Source organism: Sebastes umbrosus, chromosome 14 (assembly GCF_015220745.1).
Source record: "Sebastes umbrosus isolate fSebUmb1 chromosome 14, fSebUmb1.pri, whole genome shotgun sequence".
Classification (NCBI taxonomy): Eukaryota; Metazoa; Chordata; class Actinopteri; order Perciformes; family Sebastidae; genus Sebastes; species Sebastes umbrosus.
Window position 1 is genome coordinate 9,813,846 of NC_051282.1, and position 10,926 is coordinate 9,824,771.

Sequence of the window (10,926 nt, forward strand, 5' to 3'; positions counted from 1 at the left end):
CTACTACTGTAGGATGAAGGTATAGCCTATATTCATTCAGTCACATATAGGGACTTATAGTTTATAAGTTTTATTATCGGTCAGTATATTTCTTGTCTCTCAGGGTTTTCATCTAACATCATTGTTTACTCCTTCAGCTGCATGGTAGATCAACACAACAGGCAAATGATTTCTTGGAATATAGGAAAGTATTTGTAGTATTGTATTCTACTACACGTCACGTTTTAGTAACCTTTGTAAAACTGAGTGTAGGAGGAACACCTGTAAATTATAGGTATTATTCCTCCAGGTATCAGTGAGGGTAGACATACTAAACCACCAGCTGTAAAATACAGGTTTATTTCTGATTGATCCTCATGGAATGAAAAAAAATGCAACCTGGGGGATAATTTGTGTAACAGTAAAATTCAAGTGTTTAACTACATTTTTAGACAATTATATGGATGAAGAAAAATAAGTACAAATGTGAAACAGACATTTGAAGTAACTAATATGAAGTAGCCTAGCTTTAAAGTGAAAAAAACAGGTATTTCTAATAATATATTGGATATATATATATTGATATATTGATTTTTTTGATTTTTTTATCTCATTATTTTATGTTTTATTTTTAATCATTTAGTTCAATATTTTGATTGAATTTTAACATAACATGATAAATACACAATCTTTAACCAAGCACTAATAATCCATACTTAAATAATTGTAAAAAAAATAAATAAATAGTAATAATAATATAAATAGTAATAATATATATATATATTACTGGTTGTTAAATATGATCATCGACTGGAGATTATGGTTTTATGCACAACAGTTTATGGCGTACAGTATTATAGTAAGTGTGAGTTACTCTATAACGCCTCCGTAGTGAAGGCGGAACTAAAGTGACGGTCATGTGATTCCAGTCAGGACTTGATTAGCGACCGCACTGTTTACCTTCCGCTGCAGACAGAAATAGCAGAGAGGGGGAATGCCCGACTTTCTCTCATCATAATGTACTCTCACAGTTCAGAGAGCTTAATTAAACAAGCGAGGTAAGAAACACATGAAAGAAAAACTTCCTCGTCAGCTGGTTTGCTCCACGGATGTATTTAAAGAACACACCGTGTCAGCATTTCCTCTGCTGAGCTAACAATGCTAAAGCTAGCTAGCCTGTCAGAAGCTCACTGCTCTGTTGTGTTACTCCAACTCTTAATGTTTACCTTCATTCAGCGTCACTTTCACAGCTGTTCATAGTCCGTAAGACTGATAACAAGTGTTTACATTTTACCACCTGTTGTGTTTTTAGTAATGCAACTTTATTTACTGTAAAATGTCAAAGAAGTGTTCAGTTTAAAAGAGTTGCTGAGATTGTTGAGAGTTGTTGAGAGTTGCTGAGAGTTGTTGAGAGTTGTTGAGAGTTGCTGAGATTGCTGAGAGTTGCTGATAGTTGTTGAGAGTTGTTGAGTGTTGCTGAGAGTTGCTGAGAGTTGTTGAGATTGCTGAGAGTTGCTGAGAGTTGTTGAGATTGTTGAGAGTTGCTGAGAGTTGTTGAGAGTTGCTGAGAGTTGCTGAGAGTTGTTGAGAGTTGTTGAGATTGTTGAGAGTTGCTGAGAGTTGCTGAGAGTTGTTGAGATTGCTGAGAGTTGCTGAGAGTTGTTGAGATTGTTGAGAGTTGCTGAGAGTTGTTGAGAGTTGCTGAGAGTTGTTGAGAGTTGCTGAGAGTTGCTGAGAGTTGTTGAGAGTTGCTGAGAGTTGTTGAGAGTTGCTGAGAGTTGCTGAGAGTTGTTGAGAGTTGCTGAGAGTTGTTGAGAGTTGTTGAGAGCCAGCAACACGAGTGTACCTATCTTTTGCTTTTCTTTTGGAGTTTTGTGAATATATCTTTGAAGTAAAAAATATTTAAATACATTTATGTTTTTTTAACAATTTAGTTTTGTGTGTTTTCTGTCACGTATTGTGATCTATTATTTGGTGTTTGACTCATTTATTACACAGGTATATAATCTATTTATTGAGGAAGGTGAACTCTTTTAATGTCAGTGAGAGAATCTTAATTAACTTTTATTGTTCTTTTATCAAGATTCAGATTACTGGAGTCAAACAAAGAGACCTGTGTTCCCTCTGGGAGAATCAGCTGGTAAAGAAGGCAAAGAATATTATCAGCCAACCTCTTCATGTTCTGTCTCATGACTTCTCATTGATGCCTTCAGGCCGCCGTTATCAGGCTCCTCCGAGGAGAACTAAGCATTACATCAACTCTTTTATTCCTTCTGTTATCAGGTTATTAAACTCAGACGGTAGTCATTTCATGTAAGACTTTTATTGACAGTTCCCTTACATGATAATCATTTAACAATGTCTATTTATTATCTATTTGTTTTCTCTTATCTATTTTATTGCTATTTATTATATCTTATTAACTTATCTGCTGTCCTTCACCGACCTCTGTTTCTCAGTTCTACTGGTCTGTGATTGACATAACATTTTGGATGGTTGTCTGGATGTTGTCTGTGTGTGTTTGTGGGGTAAGCTGTGAATTGAATTGCCCTTCTTGGGATCAATGAAGTTGTCTGAATCTGAATCTGAACCTGAAAAAGGTAGAGTAGGGGTTACATTTTCTGACTACAGCCATCAGGAATAGTGACCTCATGTGTTGCTGGCTCTCTGCTGAGTCCACACATGAAAACCTTTGTGGAAAATAAATGTGAGCTGCTCTGCGTTCACAGATGTTGGTGTAACAAATATTGTGTCAAAATTGATCAGGTGGCAAAATGTTTTAGTAATAAGTGTCGAAGGACTTCACAGAGATAAAACCAGGTGCTCTTCTGTGTGTCATTTCTAGAGAGATCCAGGAGCCTGAGCTGCAGAAGTTTTACAGCCGATTAGGCAAGCTGCTCCAGGGGAAGGAGCTCGGTCATGAGACTGTGGACTCCCTGCAGAGGCTGCACCTCATCCTCTCTGCCAACAAGTACACCCGGATGTAAGAGCTCCAAACCACACCTCCCATACACCATACACGACCCTCTGTTCAGTCACTTCCTGTCCCCATTCCTTTCATTGTGCTCCATCATTATTCAAATCCTTCCCTCATCCTCCCTCTCTATCTCTTTCCTCTGAACCCCCATTTACTGTCTGTGGTGATCTCACCTGCTCTTTCATACAGCAAGCACAAACACACAATGTTGAGCTTCACCTTCCCAGTCATCAATTTTCTTCTATTCTTCTCCAAATTCTTTAATATTCAGTGTGAGCTTTTATTCACAACATTTCTGCCATATGTCTCCTCTGTTGTCATCGACCAAAAGGTTGCCTCCAGAGCTTCAGAAGAGGCTTCAATCGCTCCTCTCCTCACCAGCAGAGCAGTTTCAGGTGCTGAGCTCAGCTGTGCTCAGAGAGACACTGCCCCTCTCTGGTCAGGATGTGAACTACAACCAGGAGAACATCAGTCAACTGAACAGCCATGCTGCTGCACTGCTGCTCTCACAGGTGAGCAGTAATGCATGCATACGTCATGTCCGGCTTCAGTCATATTTATTTTGAGATGGTTTAGATGGTTTAGACCTTAAATCGTTGGTGTCTAATCAGACAACATGATGTTGATTTTGTGAAAATCCTTCAACAACGAAAGAGTTGTATAAGTTACAAGAGTAAAAACGTACCAGAGGGTTTTTGTGTGTGTTAAGGTAAAGAATTTTGTAAGAAAACTGTTTGTTGCCATTGAGAATACATAGAATGTTAGGTGGTCACGCACATCCAAAACCATAGTAGGCCGGTGCTGGACCAGTGGAAGACAGCAATGAAAAACGTAGACGAAGGTCCGCACACTGTAGCTCCCTATAAGTGCAATTTATCAGCACATCTTAGTGACTTTTTCGAGCAGATGCTCTTCTTCAGACTAATTTAATCTACACAGAGATGCCATCTTAAAGGTAAACGCTCTGGTCACATGATAGTTACATGATACCGCCAGTGGCCCAAGTATGCCACATATAATCAAACGTAATGTTACATGTATATTAAGAAAAACACATATATACATAATTTACAACAATATATACAAAATTTCATACATAAACATTTATCAATTAATAATATAGGTGATTACCTCTCAGCTCATCAGAATAACCTCAAGCACATGGCTTTAATACTTTTTATATGGCTAGAATTAAATAAAGGCGCCTCTATATTAAAAAAATAAGGATGTACCTCAAACATATATAGGAGCAGGAATCTATACACAAGAGCCCATGGATATAAAATCAGGGAGGGAACAGCATCTATAACTGGAGTCAGTGTCACATAATTATCACTATATCACTCTACAGTATGCAAATACAAATCATAGAAAATGGCCATCATATCATGTAAAAAAGACCCCAATATCACTTATAGTGAAAAGTCCAGTTCATCACAGGCGAGGCATCCACATCACAATACTGATCACATACACATGAAATATATACCGAAAGTGATTTGATGATTTAAACAATTCCATAACAAATACTCATCACAAAAACGTCACTAAGATTTGCCAATAAATTGCACTTAAAGGGAGCTACAGTGTGCGGACCGTCCCGATGTTTTCCAGTGAGAATGCATGGAGACACACCCACACTAGTCATGGATTCAGCTTCATAGTGACATATTAACACATAAAGGAGCTTGTTTTGTTTTCAGATGACCTGAACACTGTCTCTCGCATACTTAAACCCCAACAGGCTGCATCCAGGGCTGATCTGTCGTCTATCTGCGCTCAGCTCCTTCGCAGTCTGGAAAGCCGACAATCAGAAGGGCCAACCAGCTCGCTCACACAGACCCTGCCGATCCTCAACACCGTCCTCACACACAGCCCAGACTGCCTCACTGAAGGTGGAGTGGGGCAAAGTTTAAAGCTAAAATACAGAGTTAAAATAGACATCTAATCAGTGATCACATAAAGCAGCATCCTTTGTCCTTCTCTCCACCTGACTTACAGATCACGTGACCCTCCTGAGTAAAAAGCTTGTCGATTGGTTGCGTTATGCTAGCATCACTCAAGGAGGCGGCGCTTCCTCAGGAGGATTCTTCACAGGGCCCAGGTCACGTCAGGTAATCCACTTTCACTGATATAAAACGTGGGGAAGACATAGACATCACTTTCTTCTTCTTTTCAGGTTTTTTTTCGTCAAGCTTTATTGTTATCTTTTTATATTTGTGTTTTCTCTCAGCCGGTGCCGATAGCAGAGCTGGATGGGACGGTGTCGGGGGATTTCTTCACCGTGCTGTGTGTGGGCCAGGGCTTCACTGAGGACCAGTGGATGAACGTCTACTCCTTTTCTATGCTTCGCCACTGGCTCCTCACCTACCACTCTGTTTCCAACGGCAACAACGCAGCTGACACTGGTATGAGCATCCCACCAAAAAAAAAAAAAAAAAAACCACAACCTTTTGCCTTCCCATGCTAGAGAGCCTCATTGCTTCATGTCATAGCTACAAGGAACATCAGCCTCAAAGTATCAACTGTGAAGGCTGCAGTTCATTCATATCAGCCGTCTCAGATGACCTGCTCTGTGTTTTCATCGTCTCCAGCAAACAGGCTGCAGCTCAGCCTCTCCCTCTCCTACTCCTTTTCTAATGGTAAGACACGTGAGTTTGTGGACCTTCCCTGCATGCGTCTGCTTCTAAGAAGCTGTAAATAAGCTCAACTCTTACATCTTAACTTCGGGGCGGCACGGACTCACAACATTTGACATGATCATGACTCACGCTTGATCTAACAAACCTTCTCACCAGATATCCTGATCTGTGACTTCTTAACTTCTCTTTCACTGGTGGGTGCACCTTTTACCCTTCCTTTAATCTCCTCCTGAGTTTGTAATCATGAATGAATCACTAATAAACTGCTCTGACAGTGGCCACATTCAGATATTCATTGATATTACTAAATATACATTTGCCATAGAGCTACTGTACATGTTGCTTGTGGTGAGTGTATAGTCTGAGGAGCAAGCCAGATTCTGCCTTTTATGAGTTTGATTGTTTGCTCTTCTGTGATTTGATGTTAGTGGTCTTCAAGCCTACTTCGATCAAAGTGCATTGTATCCATAGAAATATCTATATCTATCTAATATGTTCATTCTGGTTGATTTGACTGAATGGCTTGGGGCTTTTTCTAAGCTTGGACCTTCTTCTATGCTATGTTATGTTTCCAACAGTTATGTTTTCATCTTTCTAAAGGGATGTGATTGTATCAATGGTTAACCTAACTGTCTCTAAATCTTTTCTAATGAACTCTGACCTAAACGTCAACAGCAAGCTTATGTTAAAGCTTCTTAAAGTTTAAAGCTGCAGTCGGTAACTTTGAGCAAATATGATAAAAAGTTATTTTTATACAACTACTATGTACTATATCCTGATAGGGCTGGGCGGTATATCAACTTTTTAAGTTATATTGATATATTTTCAACCGTGATATAGGACGAGACAAAGGCAACGTTAGGCGACGACTTAGTGTGTCCTGACCTTTGACTGCTCGGCTGTGATTGGTTCTGGGAAATCTTACAAATGCCATTATGAGCACAGGAGGACAGAGTGGAACATGTTTCTTTTCAAAGATTACCTGTCTCATGCACTACTGTCAGGATATAGTGACAGTTTTATAAAAATATTTTGACATCATATTTGCTCAAAGTTACTGACTGCAGCTTTAAGGTGCCCGCTGGAGATTTCTTGTACAACAACAAAGTTTCTGTTTACATAACAAAACTAAATCACGTAGTTGCAGATCATCATCTTTGTTGCTTCTGGTGGTTAGCATCAAGTTCCTCTTGATTTGAAGTTTTTGTTTTCTATAAATCGAGGCATTGGTCGTGATCTCTCCATAAACAAAAACCTTTCCAATCGTTATAACTGCGGCACTCTGTTCAGATTTAGTAACAAGCAGTTTGAGAATACATCATGCAGAATTTAGTAGTAGTATTTCTTTCAGACAGTTTTGAGTCTCATTCCTGACTTCCCATGTTGCAGATGACCGATCGGAGGTGGACGGATCGGTTGTTTCCATGGTTTCAGCAACTTCCTCCTCCAGCCGACTGCTGCCTCCAAAGGAGCGTCTGAGAGAGAAGGCTTTCCAGTACTGCCAACGCCTCATCGAACAGAGCGATCGCAGTGAGTGTGTTTTGAACTGTGCAGTGTGTGCAAAAAGAAAAGTAAGTTGTGTAGTTGTAAATCCAGATTTTGAAGATTGTCTTCTATTCTTTTGTATCTGTACATTATATTTTACTGTGCGTACGTGTGCCCAGTTGTGATGTGTATTCTTCTCTTTGCTTCAGAGGCACACAAAAGGACAGATGCCGACCTGCAGAAAGCGGTGAGCCCATTTATCATTTATTAGCACTATTGGAAACATATCGTACATTCATACACAAATACTGGTTCATTTTCTAGTAGAAACAAGCCTCCATAGCAGCATCCCACATGTCCTTTTAGTCCTGTCCACTATATATAGTGTATGGGCACTGATCCGTTTCAAACACCTTGTACTGAAACAAGCTGACCTTTACTAATACTAATAATAATTTTCCGTTTGGTGTATATTTCTCACTTCCAGTACGTGAGCGTTAATAACTGTCAGAGCACTTCTTAACTCTTCTTAATTTAGGGGAAAATGTTGCTGTCTTTTCTGTTCCAATACTGTTACTAATGCACTGTACACCTACACATGTAACGGCTTAATACAAATTCATGTCATTTATCTGAGAGCATTGTGGAAAATGTAGGAAATTTTCTAACCAGAAACATTCAGTAGAAATAGAATAAACAGATGAGACTTCTTGAAGGAAGATCGACACAGGAAAAAAAAAGTAAACCACAGCACTCCTGTTTTTCTTGTAAACCAGATTTTATACTGGTGCCCTTATTGTGTCTGTCCTGTTTCCTCTCTCAGTGCCTGGTGGAGGCGGTGTGTATCCTGGACTGTGTGTGTGAAGAGGACGCCTCGCTGGTCTACCGGACGTTCCCGTGCATCAAGGCGCTCTTTGGACGGCTCAGCTCAGAACTGTCGTTTGCCAGAGTCCTGCTGCCCATAGCTCAGTTCTACCTCAACCACGGTGTGTATACACATGTGCTCAACATCACATACGTCTCTCTCTTTCTCCAAACCCCACATGTACACAAGCATAAGGATTCATGCATAGAAGTTCTTACACACTGACAGTTCGGTAGCGGGATTCACGAAAGTGTTTGAATTTCTAAAACCGTGTCCTTGATCCTATCCAGGCGAGATGGCTGCAGTGGATTGTGAGAGCGTGTGGAAGCTGGTGTTTGACCGATTCCCTGCCGAGCTGTTCAACGACCACTTCCTGGCACATGAGCTCCTACGCTTCCTTCGACTGAACCTCGAGAGCCTGCAGCTCCGAGTCCCACAGTACACCCACTCCTTCCCAAACCTGCTGAAGGTGAAAATACAGAGATCATTTTGACTGTTGTGTACTCTGCACATACCTGCTTTAGGCTAGTGAAACGTACATGTTATACTAAGTGAGGGATTAACAGGCTTTCTGCTCTCCTTCTTTCTTTCTTTCTGTCTGTCTCTGTAGTTCCTAGCTTGGGACAGCCCGGCGGTGGTGGATGACTTTGTGGATCTCCTGCCCTCTCTGGTGACAGCTGGAACTGCAGTGGAGCTTCTCCACACTCTGCTGGACCTGCCCTGTCTCTCTGCCACACTGGTCCTGCAAGTCAGGTCAGCAAAACTGTCCAAAAAAAAATTCCAAACTGCCTACTAGACTGATTTGACTGTTCCTGTTTTTTACCACCATCCTACTGGGTTTGTGTGTGTGTGTGTGTGTGTGTGTGCTCTGCAGGTCAACTTCTTTGCCCATCTCCGAGCCAGGAGGGCGTGGCCTCCTGTCACTTGATGCATTTCGAAGCCAATCTTTCCGAGGGCTTTTCCTCTTCCTGCTCCGAGGGGAAGCAGGCTCAGGTAATCACATTCACACAATTAAAGGAATGGCTTGACATTTTGGGAAATACGCTGATTTGCTTTCCTGATAAAACGGGAATAAAAAGGTGCTGAATGCGAGATTGGGAGCATTTCTATTTCATTGCCTCCACACGGTTCTCAACATAGCGACGGCTGAGCCGGCAGCTCGCAGCTAACCGTGCTAACAACAGCAACACTGCTGACAGAGCTAACCGTATTTACCTGAGGGGGAACCGGAGGGTGGGTGCTACACTTTCACAACGATGTCGTCAGTCGGGACGGCGTTATCAGCTGTAACCACCGTATGAGAGCAGTGCAGAGCTCAGAATTATTCCTTTAAAGACCGTGCTTTAAAAATTAGTTTTTTTTAGCATTTTTATTCATGCCACAGTGAATATAATAATTTGCATGGATTTGATGTAGATTAGCTTTGACATAATGTAGTGTATTTCAATTTTCAGGAAATGTCGACGTCGGTTATTAAGACTGTCTATCGTTACAACCAGTAGCTCGAAAAACACGAGCTAATTGAATCACTTCTTTCTCCCTCCACAGGTGACACAATTGACCGACTGAGCACACTCCACGAGCTGCTAGCTGAGACTGCTGATTGGCCGCGAGTTGTTCAGTGTGCCCAGACGGTCCCTGTGCTGTTGCACATTTTTTTCAATACGGTCATTACGGTGAAGAGATTAAACGTTCTTTTATAAATTCATTACAACTGCACATCAGAACACTGGATGTTTAGTTTCAGCGTGTAAAAACAATCTAATGTGTGTGTCTGTTTTTCTAGGTAGCTGATGAGAAGCTTTTAGCCCACTTGATTCTGGTGATGCTGGAGAGAAGCAGCCTCCTCCTCAACATCCCCAAATACAATAAGGAGATACACAGGTATACCCGAACACACACACAGTGGAACTAAAGTGTTACTCTGCTGCGTATCTTCACCCTGATCTCATCCCTCTGTCTCTCTCTGTTTCTGCAGGGTGTTCAGCAGCCACCTGCTGAGGTTGTGCAAACTCCACGCGTCTCTGGTGGTGGACCAGTCTCATGAGCTGCTGGAGTTCGCCGGAACCACGGCCAACGTCTACAGCAAAGAAGAAATCTACACACACGTGGTAATGAAACTGTGTCAGCAGAGAGGAGGATCATGCTGATTTAAGGATGATACTTTTTCCTTTTCTGTGTGTTTTGGATCCTGTACGAATCTCAAGCTTCTGTCAAATCTCAGCATTCTTTCCTGTGTGTTGAAAATATCACACCAAACAATAAAATGTGCCAAAACCTGACACCGAGATAATATTGAACTTTTCAGGTGTGGGTGCTGGGAGAGTACCTCTCTGTGCCATGTGACTCTCGCTGCTCCGTGAGCCTCATCACTTCCTGTTTTGAGGCGTTGGAGGCGGTGCTGTTTGAGATCACTTCATCTGCGCCGCCACCCGGAGCGGATTGCCCCGCCCCCAGAGTCGTCACCACTCTAATGAGCGCTCTGGCTAAGCTGGCGTCACGATCACATGACCTCATACCCAGGTGACTGACATACATTTTTTTTTAATTATTTTTTGTTACTCATACAGACATATGTAATGTCATGTAATTGTGTATTTATTTCTATTTTAGGGTGTCTCTGTTCCTCTCCAAACTAAGAACGGTAACCACAGTCGGGTCAGTTGCCTGGTGCTCCGATGAGGAGGACCTTGTTGCCATAGTGACGCGAGGCGAGGAGTTGTGGTCGCTGCTGAAGGCCCCCGGTGTGGCTCAGAGCGTCCTGACCCCGCCTCCACACGTCACCACACCCCAGTGGCACAGAGACACCAACGTGGCCATGCCCCTGCAACTGCGGGCCCTCACCAACCTCACACTCACGCAGTAATACACACTGACATGCACACCCACATCATCATTTTGAATTCGCACTTTTCCGTCATATCCTAATGAATCGTTGCACATTATCTTTGTAAATAAATGACATTATGTGATTGAAA

The 10,926-nt window shown here is 41.8% G+C and overlaps 1 protein-coding gene across 4 annotated transcripts; it reads left to right on the forward strand.

The window, feature by feature from the left end:
* ap5z1 (adaptor related protein complex 5 subunit zeta 1) lies at positions 1-10,926 on the forward strand. 4 transcript variants are annotated; one of them, XM_037792544.1, is made up of 18 exons: positions 1-19; positions 2,825-2,962; positions 3,288-3,468; positions 4,701-4,851; positions 4,958-5,070; positions 5,190-5,364; positions 5,452-5,598; positions 6,988-7,128; positions 7,293-7,330; positions 7,907-8,069; positions 8,239-8,417; positions 8,559-8,701; positions 8,823-8,941; positions 9,497-9,624; positions 9,735-9,832; positions 9,927-10,059; positions 10,257-10,471; positions 10,562-10,926. In XM_037792544.1, coding segments are annotated over exons 2-18 (2,379 nt in total). In that variant the 5' UTR covers positions 1-19; positions 2,825-2,960; the 3' UTR covers positions 10,815-10,926. The 4 variants fall into 4 exon arrangements, with proteins under 4 accessions (XP_037648472.1, XP_037648469.1, XP_037648470.1 ...); XM_037792541.1 differs by lacking the exon at positions 1-19 and adding an exon at positions 894-1,037; XM_037792542.1 differs by lacking the exon at positions 1-19 and adding an exon at positions 894-1,037 and having other exon boundaries at positions 5,551-5,598.

Excerpts from the sequence above, each read along its gene's own strand:
- ap5z1 (XM_037792541.1), top strand. The coding sequence starts at position 997 with ATGTACTCTCACAGTTCAGAGAGCTTAATTAAACAAGCGAG. Across the intron at positions 5,365-5,451 it reads CAACAACGCAGCTGACACTG|CTACAAGGAACATCAGCCTC; the intron begins GTATGAGCATCC and ends TTCATGTCATAG. Across the intron at positions 8,070-8,238 it reads TCAGTTCTACCTCAACCACG|GCGAGATGGCTGCAGTGGAT; the intron begins GTGTGTATACAC and ends GATCCTATCCAG.